We start from the raw sequence: 18486 nt of genomic DNA, 5'->3' as shown, positions 1-18486 counted from the left end.
AGTCGTTCAGTGTTTGCCTGGAGCTCTGGTTGTTGGTTTTTTTTTTTTTTTTAATTGCTAAAACAAAATTTGCCATCTTCACCACTTCTCAGTGCCCAGTTCAAGGGCACCAAGCATATCCACGCTGCTGTGCAGCCATCCCCCCGTCTGGCTCCAGAATGTTCCACTGCCCCCACGGAGACCCTGTCCCTGTGGCGCGCGGACCCCCCAACCTCTCCCACAACCCTAGCCGCACCGTCTGCTCTCTGTGTCTGTGAGTCTGACGACTCTGAGACCTCGTGTGCGTGGGGTCCCCTTGCGTGTCCTGTGTCTGGGTTGTGTTCTCAGGGCTTGTCCCCCATGGGGGCAGAGGTCCGGTTTCCCTCTAAGGCTGTCGTGTGGACAGATCCCACTGTGCCTCTGTTCACATCAGGGGACACCTGCGTTGCTCCCACCCCTTGGCCGTCACGCATCTTGCTGTTACGGGCACAGGTGTCTGGCCTTCCTGTGCTGGGACAGTGGTCTCCATCATTTGTCATTGGTTCACCCGGGCCCAGCTGTGAAGCTTTCCTGCAGTATCTTGGGGTATTCCAACCCATTTCTCCACAGAGCGCGTCTGGGGATGCCCTTTCCATTCTCTGCTGAGGCCCCGGCAGCCCAGCCCACTGACGGGGACCTCAGAGGCCCACCTCACTGGTGGTAACGTTCATACAAACCTCAGTCCTGCTCCATGTTCAGGAGGGGCACTCAGGATCCCCCCATAATACCTCCCTGAGAGCTCCTGAGTGTGGTTGGCATGGGAGACGGCAGGAGGAGGGCCGTGCACCCAGACGGCTTCGGGGCTCCTCTGGGGGGAACCCGCACGGAGACGGAGCCCACACGGCCCGGCAGATGGGAGCTTCGGGACGACGCCTGTGCAGGGCGGGGTGGGGGGGGGGTTGCGCTGTGAGCAGTCAACTGAGCACCCCCTGGCCTCCATGGAGCTGAGGAACTGTGGTGGGAAAAGCAGCACCCGGAGGCGGAGCTTCTGCTCCCTTCAGGCCGCTGTGGGCAGCCGGCTGAGGGCCCAGGACCCAGGTGCCTGCTCGCCACAGGGACGCACCCGCTGCTCGTGGCAGGAGCCTGGGGAGGTGGGAGGAGACAGGCCGTTGGCTTTTCTCATCATCTGTGAGGGCAGAACAAAGGTTTGGCCAGGCCGGCTGTGGGCCGTATGCAAACCACGGCCCCTTGGAGAACCCTGGGCCCTGGTGTTCTGTCGCCACGGCCCAGATGCTTTCCGCTGGTCCATCTTTGTTTCCTGGGGAGCAGAGCGCTGCCCCGAGATGCGCAGGTCAGGGAGGGCAGGCAGCGGAGCAAGGGGGCCGCACGCCCTCAGCCCCCATCTGTGCCTGACGCTCCAGATGCCAGGGTCACAGCTCGGGACTTGACTGAGCAGGACCTTGTGCCTTCCGTCCCATCACCCTCCACTTCCTGCCACTTCTGCGTGGAGCAGAAGCAGCGTGTCTGGTGTGGGCCACGTCACTAGCCACCTGGGGCCACGCCGGTCCCTGGGCCTTGGCCCTAGGCTCTGACGCAGCCAGTGGGACTGCTGGGCCCAGCAGCCATAGCCACCTGTAGAGTGACTCCCTGCTCCCTCCTGCTGCCCTGCGGCAGCCCCATGCTGTTCTGCACACTCCACCAGAGGGAGCGTCACAGTGCAACCCGGTCTCGGGCTGCAAACTTCTGTGGCTTTGCTTCTAGAATAACATCCCAGCCCTTCCCTCCCCTACCACGACTCCCACCCGCTGGGCATCTCTCCTTGCTTGGTCATGCCGCATCTAGTGCCCTCCATTTTACTGTGGCCCCGGGGCCTTTGCACATCCTGTCCTCAGCCTCAGTTGCCCTTCTCCCACATCTCATGCTGGCCCTGATGCTCAGGACCTGGCTCACGTTCTCCTTCATGGAGAGCCCTCTACGCACAGTCACTGCATGGTCCTTCTGAACGCTGTGCCTCCTGTTCTTGCCACGCCTGGAGCGTGCTCCATGATGAACGGGTGTTCGTACGATCGTTCGCCTGCAGTCTTTCTCCCAGCTGGTGGGTGAGTCCCCGTGGACAGGAACCCGCCTGCCTTCCCCTGCTGACCGCCAGCACTTAGAACATGCGGGACACAGAGGGGCGCTCAGTCCACACTGGGGGGCGATGGACAGATGGATGGATGAATGCAGGAATGCAGAAGGCCGGGTGGGAGCTCTGGGTTCAGCCAGAGAAGTCGCTGTCAGTGGTGGGACCACAAGTGTAGCCCAGTGGGGCCTCCCACCATTTTTCTTCTAGAAGAAGAAGAAGAAACAAAAAATGAAACAAAGCAAGAAGTAGCCCCTTTGAACGCCAGCTGGGGTGGGGCCCAGGGCTGCACTGGCTGCGGTGACAGAGACCAGTGTCCCGAGAAGGATGGCCCCTTTGTGCTCTGTGGGGCAACCCGCAGTGTGGTCCTGGGCCCGTCTGGGGCTCCACACAATGGTTTTCTCTGACGCCTCACAGGGAGTTCTCCGAGGCCTGGGCTTCTGGGCAGGAAGGGGTCCCCAGCGGCCTTTGGCAGTGACACACGAATCCCCTGAGTTCCCTGGGTCCTGTCCTGCTCTGCTGAGCCCCCTTTCTCTGTCTCCTGGTGCGTGTGCTCTTTTGCTCATGGGCATCTGTTCCCACCATGCAGCTGGTTGCAGTGGTGCCTTCTGAGCCCCCTCAGGTGGGAGGGGGAGACCTCCCGCACCCCCAGCCACTGTGTCAGGCAGTCTCCCCACACAGACCCACATTCCCGAGTTTCTGTTGCCACCCGACTTGAAGAGGCCCCTGGGAAGACGTGCCCTGTGCACTGGTTGGGGGGTGCCCTTGAGTTCAGCTGTTGGGGACAGTGTTTGCAACACCTGTGCACACACACAAGGGCCTGGCTTTCACCCTGGTGAAGTCGCAGGGAATGTGCGTCCCTCACCGCATGGGCGCCCGCTCTGGCTGTGAAAAACAGAGCACCAAACCCAACAGCTTGAACCTGGAGCCACAGAAGGATGCACCCCATGGTTCCTTCTTGCGGAGCCGTGCTTGCTGGAGGGAACCTGTCACCTGAGGGGTCCCGGGGGAGCAGGGCCGCGTCACCAAGATGCAGAGCTGGATCCAGGCATGTGGGTGTTTGTGAGTCAGACCTCCGTGGGCAGGACTTCACAGGAAGCAGAGTACGGGGAGGGCCGACTGGGGGCCGGGTTGCCAGGACCCTCAAGAAGTTGTCCCTGCCCCCGTCCCCACGGGCCCTCTGCCCCTTGGAGCAGACTCAGTTCGCAGCTCCTAGAGGGTATTGTCTGTGGTCCTAAAACTCCTGGGACAGGCGTCCCTGCCTCATGGGAGGGACGGAACAGGGTTCTGTTCCTCCGGGGCCTCGTGGCGAGGGACCCAGCAGCCAGCTTCCCAGTGGGAGACAGAGAGCACAGCCCAGGGGCAGGCACTCCGTGCTCTGGCAGACTGCTAAGGCTTCCGGGGACACGTGCATGGGCCCTTGAGGACGACTTCACCTCTGTGTGTCCATGGTCTCTTGCCCACCCAGCTTCTTGACTGGCCGGCTCCCCGGCCCCTAGCTTGCGTTATCATCAGCGTGCCGTTTTCCTGCGGATACGCGGCTCTGTGCCTCAGTTATTGCCCAGATAATGACTCATTGATTCCAGTAAGAATCGCGCCCATGACTCACGGCAACCCGTTCTTCCCCGACGTGCACCCAACGTGCAATGGGCACTATTCTTTGGGCTCACGGACACGCCGGGGAATAAAGCTGCGTTGTGTCAATTTACAGCAACGGGATCTGCATCGGCAACGCATAATAAACAATCTGCACCATTCTTGCACGATATGGGACGCACAGGGTCAATGCATAGTGGCCGCACTGTGTCCGGTCACCCACACAGCCTGAAAGGACCCCTCTCAGCCAGGCCTCATCGGCGCCCCGGCAGCGTTCCCGCCGACCCCAGGCCCTGGGAGCCGGGCACCATGGCCCCAGGAAGGGAGGCCCCATGAGCACGGGTCTGTATGGGCGCAGAGCCCAGCCCAGACCCCGTAGTCCAGGGAAGTACAGAGTCTGAGTCACCATGTGTGGCTGGGGAAATGGGCTGGAGATCCCTCCAAGGCTGATGAGGACCCGAGGCTGGCCAGGGAAGTGGGCAGGGCTTCTGCACAGATGGGAGCCCTGGACCATACATCCGCCTGCCATCCAGGCCCGTCTCATGGTCGGTAGAGAGCGGGGATGCAGAGGCCACTGGCATGCCCGTGCAGCAGCAGCTCTGCACAGTGTTGTGGGTGAGGCAGGCAGCACGGCCAACAGAGACCCAGGACATCCTGGGCAGGGGACGGAAAGCTGTGCCCATGGGCTAGCGAGCCTGGGGGCTGCGGCCGCACATCCCTTTTTTACCGGGCCCGCTCTGGTGGGCTCAGAGAGGGCTCTCAGGGTGGGACGGGCCACAGTGACCCCACATGCCCCCATGACCTTTCTGACCGTTCTCGCTGTGTCCCCCTGAAGGTGTATGTGAATGGAGAGTGGGTGACCAGCATCAGCGAAGGGGGCAGCTTTGGGGAGTTGGCGCTCATTTACGGCACCCCCAGGGCAGCAACCGTGAAGGCCAAGACAGATCTCAAGCTCTGGGGCATCGACCGGGACAGCTACCGGCGTATCCTCATGGTGAGTGGCTTCCTGGCACATATCCACAGCCAGTCCTGTCATGGGAATACTGGCTTTGTCCAAGTGGGGGGATAACTAAGGGCTGACAGGGTGGGTGAGAAATGTGGGATGGAGTCTGGAAACTTCTTACGAGGTAGGCAGGCAGCTGGGGAGCCTCCTTGCCCTCCCTCTCTGCTTTTAGCTGTCTGGAATGAGGTTGTGATGGCTGGAGCTCCAGCTTCTCTTCTGGACCATGAGGTGACTCTGAGGCTGGAACCCATTCATCAAGGTGGTGGAGCCAAGAGATGCCGGGACCCTGGCTGTCTGGGGCCCCAGCACAGCGGGGCCGGCCTGCCTGGCCCCAGATGTCCTCATGCAGGGGCGACCCCTGGGTATTTTTGCCCCTGTCATTTTAGGTTTTCTCTCCCATTCCGCCACATCCTCTCTTGGCTGTGCAGGTGGTCAGGTGGCACAGTGAGCTGTGGATGGAGAGGTCCTCCCCAGGGAAGGAGGCAGGCTCTTCCCTTGCCCACTCAGGACTCCTCCCAAAAGCACCACCTGCCAGGCAGTGCTCTCAGTGCTGAGATGCATCAGGGAGCCTCATGGAGGCAGCACCCACCCTTGGGAAGCCAGCATGTTAGCAGAGGAGTCAGGGAACAAACGCGCAGTTCAGGTGGCCGCAGTTCCATGGAGGTAATTACAGCAGAGAAGGGGGTGAGGGGACTATGAAGTGGGGAGAGGCTGCTGTTTTATAGAAAGGCCCAAAAGAACCCCTCCTGGGGTAAGGTGGGGTTGGAGCAGAGGCCTCTGAGCAAGGAAACAACATGTCCAGGAGAAGAGTGTCTGGGCAAAGGCCCTGTGGCATGAGCTTGGATTCTCGTGGAGCAGCAGGCAGACCCCCGTGGATGGGGATGCAAGGGTCCCGTTGTGGGGTACAGCTCGCACAGAGCCCTCAGCTCACACCTGAGTGTGTCAGGGGAGCCCAACAGGGGTTTGAGCAAAGGAGCTCCTGTAGCCAATTGGGGGCTATCCTGGGAGAGGGTGGAAACCATCCTACCCTGGGAGCAGCTAGGAAGCCAGAAGGCCCTGGGCCAGCCACACTGGTCCATGGACATCCCTGCTCGGTCCAGGTTCTCCATCCCTCCCCCATCGCCAGGCTGAGGCCACTGGAGCTGAGCACCTGGCCTTTGGGGAGCCTCACTCCTCAGCCACCTAGGCTCACCTGCAGATGGTTTCTGCTCAGACCCAAGTCCCACAGAGCCTGGGCCTCAGGCAGGGTGCTGACAGGCCCAGAGGGAGGAGACCGGGGCGAGCTCCGGGCTGAGAGACCTTTGGCTTCCCCCACATGCTCTCTGGGACTTGACTGTCTCCCTGAGACCCGTCTGGACAGTGCAGCTTCCAGGGAGGGGCTGTGATGCAGGAATGCTCTGGGGGAGGTCTGGGGACAGTCCACAAGTGGTTTAAAACAGCCCCGGAGTGCAGTCAGGCAGGAGCCTGCAAATGGGGTCGTGCTCGGGCTGCTCCTTCTCTTGGGAACATTGGCGCCCCTGCCCATCCTGGTCCCTTTACCCCACCCCGGGAGAATTCAGTGCGGTCTTGCAGGCAACCGATCAGATTTGGTGTGCATGAGGACCCTATCATCCACGCACTCAGTGACGGGGTCTTCTTGGTCCATGGATACAGCAAGAGAGAGCTGAGCTCCTCTTCATCTTCAACCCGCTAAGTCCTGTCTTCTCCAGAAGAGGCTGAGAGCGGGGTGGGTGGGGCGCCCTGAGGCACCTGCACCCCTCCCTCCCACCTGCAGGGGCAGGTTTGGGTAAGGGCCCAGCAGCCTCCGTCTGTCCACCCCGTGATCCCTCCTGCGTGCACCTGGCGCTGTGTTGCATAAGCCATTGATTCTCACTGTCTCCGGTGCCGAGTCCTTCTCGGCTGTGGGATTTTTGTGGCTGCAACCTTGTATTCAGGGAAGTTCCCAAACCATGGTGGCACCCGGCACTTCCTCTGTCTTAATTCTGGATCCCAGTGGTCTAAGAATAGCCATGAATGTGCTGGGAGGCTGCAGAGTGTCTGTGTCTCGGCAAAGAAAATGACAGTGCTGGCAGACCCAGAAGGGAGTGTCCCGCAGGACAGCACCCGTGTTTGCATCCGTCCTGGGTTTGGGTGGATTTGGACGTATCCGTCATGCAAAGTGGACCCACCGTGCATTCACTTGGCACCAAACTGGGACTTGCCAAGAGGGAGACTGGGCAAGGGGAAGGGGACTGGCCAGGATTGTCTCTGGGGAGAGCGCTCCTCCCTGTGCATTCAGGTGATAGGGATCCCAGGGCTTCTGAGCCAGAAGCTTCCCTGGAACATCCCTTCTCTTCCCTTTGTAGCTCCGTGTGGTGTAGAAGGATGGATGTTGCTCAGCGAGGCCACTGAGCAGGCCGGGCTCTGTGTTCCCATCGGGAGCAAGGTGGGGGTCGGGAAGCACTGCCTGTGGCCTCCCTGCCCGTCCATCCTGGGTCAGGTGTGGGGTCCCCACTCCCTGAAAAATGAAAACCTCAGGCCACCCCATACCCATGAAGCAGGAGTCACACACCAGTCTCTTTGGCACAGAGCGTCCAAGGGGAGTCTCCTGCTGGGTGTGTGAATGCTGGGAGTCCACCCAGAGCCTGGTAGCCCCCTTCCTCTGTGTCTCAGTGGGAAGCAGACAAGGAGCCTGCTGGACCAAGGTGGGGATGACACAGCCAAGCAGCAGTGGGGAGTCTGGAGGAAGGTGGGCAGGTCAAAGTCTAGGTCAAAGATACAAAGAACATGGCACTGATGTCCCTTCTCCTGATGGGAAAACTGAGGCCCAGAGAGGATTAGACTGCACTAAAAGTTGGGGAGAGGGTGGATTATGGGTGATCTGGAGTTAGAATGGGAGTGTGTTGATCCTTCCTGTCAGCCCTCCTCCACTGTGCTCAGAAAGGACCATCACTGCTACCACCATCATCCTCACCATCGTCACCATCATCACCATCCTCACCATCATCTTCACCATCCTCATTACCATCATCCCCATCATCACCACCATCATCCCCATCATCACCACCATCATCACCATCATCACCACCATCATCCTCACCATCGCCATCACCATCATCACCATCCCCAAACACATCACCACCATCACCGCCATCACCAAGCTTTGGGGCATGTGGAGCCCAGTCTGGGTTCATTCCTTCTCCTGTGGTCCCATCTAGGTGGTCACTTGCCCCTCTGAGCCTACCTCTTTTCTCACAAGGTTGGGCAGGCCCTAGTATCTGGAAGACCCCCTCCCCCCCGCTGCCCTGGCCTGAGCTCTTTTAAGCTGTTACCATCCTTCCTCCCACCTTTTGCCACATCAGGTGTCTAGTCTGTGGTCATTGGACTCTCCATCCTTTTCACATCGCAGGTGACCTTCCAGCTCCCGTCGATGGATACAGCTGCTGGTGGGCTGCACATCCCTGTTTTCTGAATGTGTGGTACTTACCAGTGCTCATTGGCAGGGCTGCCATGTCCAGTTGTAGAGTGTGTACACTGTGCAAATGCTCTGGGCAGCAGGGTGAGGAGTTGAAGTCCAGATTGCTCTCTCCTGCCAGGCTGGCACTGGCTGCTGGGAGGCTGGGCCTCCTCCTTGTCTGCTTGGGCCACCAGCTCACTGGGACGCATGCTTGAAGAAGAGGGTGCCTTTTTCTCCTTCACATTCAAATTCTAATTTTTGGAGTGGATTCTAATTTCTAATTAACATAAAGGCTAATGGGACCCTTCTCGCTGGATTTGTCTTATTCATCCAGTGTTTGGTTGGCTTTTCTCCCCAGGGACCAGTGTCAGGCGTGTCTGGTTCAGAGACCTCGCCGTTGCTGGCTGCGCCCTCTAGAGTGCATGACCATGTGGTTCTGTAGCCTGCCCCAGCATCTCCCCAGACATGTGTGTCCGGGGGAGGGGTGGGGTGCTGTGAGCCTGCTCAGACAGTGCTCTCTCCATCCTATCTTGGGGACACGTGCCCTCAGCCCATGGAAAGCCGAGCGCAGGACTCTGGTCGGCCAACTGCTCGTTATGTGGGCCGGTCACCAGCCCAGGCTGGATGAGGTCCCTGCAGCTGGCCGATGACAGGTGGGGGAGGAGTGCAGCTGCTTGGATGAGGGGGGAGGTGCAGGCTGGGGTCTTTGAGGGGCTTCCGAGACGTGGGATCCTCAAAGGGCTTCCTTTCAAGAGTTGAGAGTCATTTGGGGGAACTTTGGAGATGCTAGAATGATTCAGGCACGAAGAGCCACCTTCTCTGTCTTCTCATTTCTTCCAAACAGGGCAGCACACTGAGAAAGCGCAAGATGTATGAGGAATTTCTCAGCAAGGTCTCCATCCTGGGTCAGTGGCCCCGGCCCCTGTTACGATGCTCTGTGCCGTGCGGCCTCCTCCGTCTCGTCTGAGTCCTGCCTGCCGGCCCCAGCCATTTCCACGTTCCCTGCATGCCTGGCAGGTTCAGCGCCCTTGGTGATGTGCAAGTGTGGGACACGCACACGGATGCACCCACACAAGGCATGATCGCTCACACACACACACAGGCACACTCATATGCTTGCACACATACTCACATGCACACAGGTATGGCCACACACAGGCACGCTCACAAGCTTGTGCACACAGGTATGACCGCACACATACATGCATGCACACACAGGTGTGACCGCCTGCATGCACACACACACAAACACACACAGGCACACTCACATGCTCGCACACATACACACACGCACACAGAGGTATGACTGAATGCAGGCACGTTCACACGCATACACAGGCACGCTCGCATGCTCGCACACATACACACATGCACACAGGTATGACCACACAGTGCACTCACACACACACAGGCACATTCACGTGTTCACACACAAACGCACATGCACACACAGATATGATTGCACACGTGCACGCTCTCACACACAGGCACACTCACACGCTTGCACACATACATGCATACACAGGCACGCTCACACATGTACATGCACATGCACATGCACATGCACACATGCACCAAGAGCTCTGTCACTTAGTCCCCTAGGGCACTGTTATCCTTCCCTCAAGTGTCTGTGGTCTCCTCCCGTGCTCTCCTCTTGTTTGTCCCTCTGCCACCAGCGTCACCTCCAGCCCTTTCTCTGTGTCCGTCAGTTCTCAGCCGCAGTCCCATCTCGTGTTTTAGTAAATGTGGCCCGCTATGTTGAGCTTCATCCCCCGACCTGTTCTGGTATTTTCCTCAATGTGGTTTCTCCTGCTGCATCTCTGCCCTTCCTTGTCCTGGGGTCTGATAAGCGCGATGGCTCCATTTCTGTTGATTTTCAGGAGTGTCAACAACATTTCACCAACAAGAGGGTTTAAGTGTTTTGAAGTTGCCACAGCGTGTGTGACGGTCATGGGCTGATGCACACCAGCCCTGTCTGGGGAACTTTCAGCCACGAAGCTGATATTCCTTACCTGTGTCCAGCCTGTGACATGCAGCTGGCGACTCACACTTTGGACGAGGTGGCTCTGGTCCATGGGAGCAGCGGTGCTCGGGAAGGTGAGGGGCTGCTGAGCGCTGAGCCTCCGGGAACCGCTGGAGACCGCCGTCCAGCAGCAACCCCAGGCCAGGCTGGGGGTAAAGATGCCGAATGAAGAGTATCCTTCTTTCCCAAGAATGTGATGGACTGAGGAAGGGAAAGCAGCAAAGGGCTGACGCTCAGGGATGAGGGCACAGGATTGGGGCGGCGGTCCCCGTCCCACGACCATTCCCCTACCTTCGTGGTGTGAGCCGGTGGGGACCCCGGGCTGGCCCTCAGCCCTGGAGCAGCCCCGGCTCCCCGCTGGGCTTGGGCTCTGCCTGGTTGCTGCTGTCCAGACCACAGAGACGAGAAGAGGTCTTGCTGCTAGCTTTTCCAGCACAGGATCAGAGGAAAGGACAGGACAAAGCCCCCACTCCAGCTCGTGGCAAACGTGGACAGCGGGAGGGAAAGGCCGCGGCCACTGCAAAGACCAGCCCCGGAGCCAGAACTGCAGAGAAAAGCTCGGAGCCAGCGGCAGACAGAGCAGGACCCAGTTAGGAAGAGATCGTGTCCACAGAAACAGAACACGGATGCAGGGAGCCAGCGTGGAGGGAAGAGCTGGGAGACGCGTCCCAGCCAGAGCCTCGGAGGTCGGCCACGGCCACAGGAGCAGAGCCCGTGCAGCGAGCCCCCAGCCCGGTGGCATTGCCTTCGGGTGTTCCTCGCAAGGGTGCAGAGTCCTGGCCACGCATCAGGGAGCGGAGTCCGTCTGAGCGTGAGGTCCGAGGGCCTGCGGTTTCATCCGTGGTGTGGGACACGTCTCTAAGGAACAGACACGAAGGTCGACTGTGCTTCAGTAATAAAAGATTTAACAAGTCAGAAGCCTTAACAAGTAGATCTGAAGCCATTATGACAAAACAGTCACAGGATTTTACTCAGGAGAGACATGGGCTGGTGGTGATGACGTATTCACGCCTGTTTTGATGAAATTTTCTCTCCAAATGAAGACAGGTGGACAAGATTGAGCGTAGAGCCGGTGATGTGCTGCGACGGTGTGAGGCAGCTGCAGAGCCATGGTGGGGCAGGACCCTCATGAGGACTTGCCCCGGAACCCAGGGGCTGGGGAAGGACGGGCTGCCTAGAGACAGGGGTAGGGGGGCAGAGCACAGGTGCCCAGCCAGGCCTGAGGGCCCCATGGAGGGCCAGCGCCCCTGCCCCCGAGGCAGGTTTCAGAAGACCCTGGTTGAAGTGAGGGGCCTGCAGTGCATTCACGCCTTCATGGGCCGCATCAGGGAGCCCAGCCCAAAACCTGTAGGGAGGCCAGGTGGGCCCACTGTCAAGGCGAGCCCCCAGAGTGGCCCGTTTTCTACCCCTTTGGACCTAAAAGGTGGGCATTCTATACAGTTCAACCTGGGAACTTTTTTTTTTCTATCATCTTTCTTAGAGGAATCTTTTAACAAAGAATATATCTTACATTGAAAAAAAAATACTCTGTTCTTCTTGTTTCTTTTTCTTGTGTTGAACTCAAGCATGATAGATAGAGAGTTTAAGAGTTAACATTGAACAAGACGACACAGCCGGCGGGTCCTGTCTTGGGGAGTGTTTCTGCTTGTCTTTCTGTCCATCCTTCTGTCTGGGTCTGGGCCTGGAGACAAGGCCACGCTGCACATTGTCGCCACGTCATTTCTGGGCGGCCCTTGGCACTTTTCCACATTCTTTACCCTTTGCTATATTTCTTGAGTTCTTTGTAGTGAGTATGAGTAATTCAACCCAAAACAGGCCCGGCAGGGAGGGCACCTGCAGCGGGTTGATCTCATGTCCTCATAGAGACCCTGTGAGATGCTGAGAGAAGGTTCTGCTTCTTCTCTTCCTCTGGTGGTAAAAATGCATCCCATGGCAGGCACCGTGTCTGCTGTTTCTAACTTGAGGGCATCTGCGCCCATCACCACTCCATGGTTCCAGAACCTTCTCGTCACCCGTCCCAAGGAAGCCCTGTGCCTGTGAGTCTGTCCCTGCAGGTGCTTGGTCTGGACGTGTCCTATGAAGGCACGCTGGGCTTTGTGGTTGGTGTCGTACTTGGAGGAACAAAAATTGGCTGCTGCACGAGCTGGTCCCCATGGTTTCATAGGGGCTGCGTGAAGGGTACTGTAGCCCCATGAGACAGCCCTGAACCCAGGACCCCGGGGCCCACGGTCCCCTTCCACCTCCTTTTCTCAGCTGCCAGATGCTCTCATGTGCTCTGCTTACCCCGTCCACAAGCTCTGTTCCCATCGATTGCCAGCAAGTCCTCCGTGGCCGTTGGGTGGTGCGGCCTGATTATTCTCACCCGAAGGAGAATAATCCCTTTACCCCTCGGTCATCCTGGCTGCAGAGAATCCTCCGGAGAGACGCCTGCAGCCAGCATTGGGAGGCCTTGCTCTGCACCGGCCTGCCCTCAGCCCGCGTCCCTCCCTCATCAGGAAGGAGCGTGAAGGGGACTGTGATGCTTTGGGACCTAGAGGTTCTGGCACATGGACATTGGGCTCCACCTGTGATGGTTGTGGAACCTGGTAGGCTTGGGGGGACACAGGAGCCTGGAGGACACCCTGGGGTTCCGTGCCTGGGGCCTGGCATGATCATGGGTCGCAGCTGCCGGCAGGACGCCAGGTGCAGAGTTGAGATCTCGCTCAGAAAGGGGGCGGTCAGAAAGGCAGCCGGTCAGCCCTGGAACCCTAAGACTCGGGACCCCAAGTGCCGTGAAAACACCCACAGGGCTTGTGCGTCCTCCGTTGCCTCAGAGACTGGGTACCGTGGAAAAGCCAGGCCAGCGTCTTCTGATCTCCGGCCGTTGGGGGACACAGCACCGCACGTCCTGACTTTCAGACCTCAGGGTGTCACCCGTTTTAGATGGAACGGAGGAAACTGCTCATGGGACAACGGGAGCGGACTCCCCCCTGGTGGCCTCACTCGCAGTTTTGTGGCCCTCAGGCTGGCTGGCGTGCCGGTGTCCCGGTGAGCACAGAAACATGCCGCCAGCTTTGGGTCCCTGAACAGCCCCGGCTGCGCAGACCTCCCCTGACTTCCCGCCTGTGCCGGCGGCTGGCGGGAGCTGGTCCTTTACAATTCGCGGTACTGGCAGACGTCTCACAGCGGAGAAATCCCGCTCCTAACCCAGTTCTAAAATAAATGCTTTGCTTTGTATTTTTAGCCACTGACCTACTTAAGTAGCATCTGATAAGTGCAGGCCAGGGAGGGTTTTTCTGCCAAAAAAGAAATAGTTAATCAGGGAATCGTTTTCTTCCAAAGGAGCGTATTGGGTTTTTTCTCTTTTTCCTTCCCGAGGGCTGGGGTGGAGGGTGACGGGGTGGGAAGGCTCAGGGAGAGACAGAAAGGTACCTAGAATCCGCGAGCTGTAAAGAGGGGCGTGGCATTGGAATTAAGCATTTTGACCTAAAATAATGGGAGGGGGGATGTGCCCGGTGCGGCAACATGGGTACGCCTGCAGTTGAACCGTGATGAATGGTATTTCTTCTGGACGGGTAATCGCTCCAACCGCTCTGAGATATTTTACTCTGCGTAGTAGCCCCATGCTTAGCGGTGATGGTGTTTTTGCCAGAACACAGGCAGCTTATGTCTGGAGTATTTTCCCTCTGGGTTCCCAGGCCCCACTTCCCGCACCCGCCGCCTGACTAAACCGCAAGGCGCCCGCTCCAAGACCCTGTCCCCCTGAGGACGGAGCGCTAGCCCGGTACCTCCCGCACAGCTCACGGTGGAACTCCCCGGCCCTCCCAGCAGGGATGTGGGCACCCCATCTCACTCACTGCTGTCCCAGCGGAGGCCGGCCCGCGGCGCTTCCTGGGGAAGAGCGAGGGGGCAGAGCAAGGGCGCACGCCGTGGTGACGGTCTCCTTGTCCTGCTCTAGAGTCCCTGGAGAAATGGGAGCGCCTGACTGTGGCAGACGCCCTGGAGCCCGTGCAGTTTGAGGACGGAGAGAAGATCGTGGTCCAGGGGGAGCCTGGGGATGACTTCTTCATCATCACAGAGGTGAGTGCCGCCAGCTCGGGTTGCAGGGGACGTGGCGTCCCCTCACCGCTCCCACGTGCGCCCTCTGCCCCCCTCACCACCTCAGGCCCGCACTGACACTCCTTCTTGCCCTCAAGTCTCTTAGAGAATGGCATTGGGTCCAAGCCCACACGTGTGGTGGCGGGTGAGGAGGCCACACAGCACTGAACCCACGTGTGGGCTCAGTGGGTGTGGGGAACATGAATCCATGCCGAGACCTAGAGTTCTGTGTTGTTGGGGGACATGTGTACGTTTAGGGCATGCAGAATCTTTACACGCAGTTGCTTAAAACTCCATGCAAGTCTATAATGATCTCATTAAAAAGCTTGCTGCTTTTTTTTTTTTTTTTTTTTAAATGGTTCTGGGTTCTCAGCCTGGACACACATGAGTCTCTCTGACGAGGCCCCACGACAGCTGGCTCTGGGGCTGTAATCCGCGGCACTGACAGGGGCGAGCAGCTGCTGTGGCCGCCTGTCCCTGGGGCGGGGCGGGGCTGAGACCCCCAGCGCGAGCCCCCAGCCAGCGATGCCCGGAATGAATGGGGGGCCCGCCGTGCGGTGTGGGCAGCCCTGGTGACGCAGGCCCAGAGGAATGCTGCCGTCTGTTGGGCTGGCTTCCTCCTCCCGTGGCGCTCGAGGGCGGAAGGATTTCACGTTCACGCTCATTAAAGCACATTCTTCAGCTGTGTCTTTTGCCGCCGGGACAAGGGGAGCCCTTGGCGTGGCAGCGTGGGGGCCCAGCGTGGCGGTCGGCCATCCCTGCTGGGTCTCGGACACAGAGCTCAGCGCCTGTGAGCCATGTCCTCAGGTTAGAATAAGAGAAGGCGAGTCCGCGGGGCTGCAGGTGTGGGCAGTGAGGCTTGGAGCCGAGCTTGGTGACACGCAGCCCGTAAAGCACGAGCGACATGGCTAAATTCCCATGGACATGCAACACAGATTTGGTGTGTGTGACTCTAGTCTGGGCTTCTGCAAAACCCTTCCTAGGAGGCCATGTTTGGGTCCCTCCTCTCCATGGCTTGTCTGCCCCCTCTGGCAGGAAATTTCCAGAAGGCCGTAGAGCCTAGCAGGAGAAGAGCGGAAGGGGAGATGCGGGTGTGCAGGGACACATGAGGCCTCAGGGTGGTGCCGGGTCGTATGGCGAGCATGCTCACAGGGGCCTGGTCACCTCCCCTACCCCGTCCCAGCTCTGGGGCTGGGACAGAACCCGCTTGCAGGTGGTGGGTGGGCCCCACGTGCATGGGTGCGAGCAAAGGAAGCTGCTTCCAGCCTGAGCTCCTTGAGAGCCGGGTAACCATCTCCAAAGGGATCCCCAGTGCAGAAGCACTCTCAGGGGCATGGCTCGAGGTCCTGAGGGCGGGAGGCCCACTCCTCACATTTCCTTGAAAAGGAAAAGGAAGGAAGGAGGAATGACAAAACCCCGGGCAGGATGCGGGCTGAATGTGGTCCGCCCTGACTCGGAGCCTGTCATCGGGGCGGAAGGCCCGCCAGGCTCTCGTCTTTGCTCCTAGAGGCGACGTTCCCAAGACTTCTGCTGCAGGGTTGGGTGGGCGGCCCCGTTTGTATCCTGTGGAGTCCTCCTGCACGTCCAGGAAGGGAGCTGGGGCCTCTGAAAGGACGAGAAATCTCATCCTGCTTCCAAAGCAGCCATGGCTACCATTGGACAGAGGGGCGGGGTGGGGGGAGGGTGCCGCCCCTCGGCCCCATGCCCCAGACCATCTGACCTCTCACCTGTGGCCTCAGACGTGACACCGTGTCTGGGTCTGTGTGAGCCTGGCGTTTTGCGGTTAAGAAATGAGTCTCTCACATGGAGGTGGAGAGGGTCCCTCCGGTCACCCCGTTCCCCGAATCTGCATTATAATGTAACCAACTGCAAGGTTCTCACTGCCCTCCTGGGCAGGTGGGGTCTGATGCATGGGAGGGCCTTGGCAACGTGCTGGATGCCTGGGACATGCCAGCCCTTGCGTGGGGTACCCAGGCTGGTTGTGGGGGGCTCTCCGACCCTTGTCCTTGGGGCTGTCCTTCCTGGTGCCAGTGGCTGTGCTCTGAGATGCCTCAGGCCGCGGCTTATCAGTGGGGCCCGGAGCTCCGAGTCAGCGGCCACTTGACGGCCCCCCTTGGACATCCAGGCCACTGCGTCTCCACACAAGCAGCCCCAGCTGCCCCCTGCCTGCATCAGTGGAAACCCCCGAGGAGGGTGCCCGGCCAGGCCCCAGGCCCAGCGGGAGGGGACAGATGGTGCCTGTAAGTCATTGAGCCCCGGAGCTGCCTGTCGTCCTCAGTTGTCCCCACGATGATCCCCGCGTGGGGCCACCCTGGGCCGCTCAGACGACTGGGGCCAGGGAGGGCATGACACCAGCAGAAAAGCACAAATCCTTTCCTGCTCTAGGTCTAACTACATTAATAAGAAGCTTGTGCTCACAGGGCTGATTTGGCCTAGAGATGCGTTTGTATTGGCCTGTACAGTGGGGTTTTTAAAAAAAACATTTGAATTAATTGTCAGTATTTAAAAATCAAGATATTTCCCATAACAATCTGGATCTCTGCCCTTTAAAAGTATGGTACCCGACCACCTTGGACCTGCATCCCTATCTAGCTGAGACCAGCAGACCTGAAGTGTGGGCCCCTGGGGGTGGCAAAGGGCCCCATTAGCCTCAGTCCCCACCCGGCCCTCTAGCCTACTCGGCAGGCCCTGCAGGCTTTGACATTGGTGGCCTCAGTGCTGTGGTCTCCGATCCATGGGAGTCACACACATCGGCCCCGACAATTGTCCATTGTTTGCTCTGGACGGAGGCAGCCGCCCAACCTGGTCCAAGACCACGGCGTGAAGCTCGTGTGAGAGGCACCGAATGGCGAAGTGCCCTCGCAGGACGCCAGGGAAGGGAGTCGTTACCCAGTGTCTTCCTCCTGATGACGTGAGCGGGTGATTTCCGGGCCCAGGATGTGTTATGTGAGTGTCTGCTCCCCGCCAGGGAGGTCTGGTCAGGGCTCAGCGATGCTTCCTGGGGGGACACAGCCAAGGCTGCACTGCCCGCCAGTGTCAGCCGCGCACCTTGCTGGCTGGGTCTTGCTCCTTGCTTCTGCGTGTCCTTCTGGGTGTCCGCTGCGTGTATAGGTGTACTTGGGTACGTGTGCGGGTGTGTTCGTGGGTACGTGTGCATGTACGTGGGTACGTGTGTGTGCGTGTGCGTACGTGTGCATGTGTGTGCATGGGTACGTGTGTGTGTGCGTGCATGTGCGTGGATGCATTGCGTGGGTGCGTGGGTGTGCGTGGATACGTGTGGGTGGGCGCAGCAGAGGGTCGCAGCATGCCTCGGTCTCGTCAACGGCACGGAGAACACCGAGTGCCATTCCTTGTGTCCACACGTGTGTTTCTTCTCCCTCCACTGGCTGCAGGGCATGCTGGGGAGGTCCTTCCCGGGGTCGCGCCTGCTCTGCAGGTGTCCCTGCTGGTCATCCCCCAGCGGCGTCGGCAGCCAGCTCTGAGGGTGCTCAGGGAGCAAGCAAGGGGACGGTACGCAGCCAGGGGAGCGGTGGGGTGACGGGGGCTGCCCCGGCTCCGTCCAAGGACTGCGTCCTCCCCGTGGATGGGCGTGGGAGCTCACGCACACCAATGCAGGTGTGTGGCTCTGGAACGTAACCCGATGCTCCCAGAAATGTATTTGAAGTCGTCTCCTTGGCAACTTGGATTTTTTCCCTTTTCCTGTGATCAGCCAGGTCGGATAGGTCACACGGGACCCCGGGGTTTGCAGGCATCAGAGGCTCCCTGTGGTTTGCTCTGTGGCCAGAAGCAGACCCGTGGCCACACCTGCCAGGCACACAGGTCAGGCCCACCAGCCCTGCTCCCCGCCTCGTGCCCCGTGAGCTCCCAGGGGAGTTGCAGGTGGGGCTGGAGGTCACTTGTCCCCTGGGGGTGTCACCACAGCCTTGGGAGGCTGCCTGGGTGTCCCTGGTTTAGATGCCCAGGAGTCGACCAAGAACGTTCTAGAAGAAAGCAGGAGAAGGTAGTGCTGGTTGTGGGTTTGTAGAGCAAGCACTTTCGCTCTGGACGCTGTGCCCTTGGTTAGATAGTTTTGGAGACCCCGCTGGGCGTGGCTGATGTTTCCATGGGAGCAGAGACACCCCACGCCACACACATGGGACATGCAGTGAGGACGGCCCGTGTTCTTCTGGGAGACTTGGCAGGAAGCATCCAGGTGCGTGATCTCTCTGGTTTGAATTGTCCTCTTTTCCTTCTGCTAATGGCACACATGCATGTTATAACGCACTAACCAC

At 59.2% G+C, this 18486-nt stretch overlaps 1 protein-coding gene across 3 annotated transcripts in view; it reads left to right on the top strand.

The window, feature by feature from the left end:
* PRKAR1B (protein kinase cAMP-dependent type I regulatory subunit beta) overlaps positions 1-18486 on the top strand; it is a 66937-nt gene that overhangs the window by 37269 nt on the left and 11182 nt on the right. For all 3 annotated transcript variants that reach the window (XM_032328093.1, XM_032328091.1, XM_032328092.1), the window contains exons 7-9: positions 4512-4670; positions 8960-9020; positions 14076-14197. In XM_032328093.1, the coding sequence (XP_032183984.1) occupies positions 4512-4670; positions 8960-9020; positions 14076-14197 (342 nt within the window). The remainder of the gene's footprint in view (positions 1-4511; positions 4671-8959; positions 9021-14075; positions 14198-18486) is intronic.

The sequence above is a fragment of the Mustela erminea genome, chromosome 20 (genome assembly GCF_009829155.1).
Source record: "Mustela erminea isolate mMusErm1 chromosome 20, mMusErm1.Pri, whole genome shotgun sequence".
NCBI lineage: Eukaryota > Metazoa > Chordata > Mammalia > Carnivora > Mustelidae > Mustela > Mustela erminea.
This window is presented reverse-complemented; position numbering and strand designations above follow the sequence as displayed.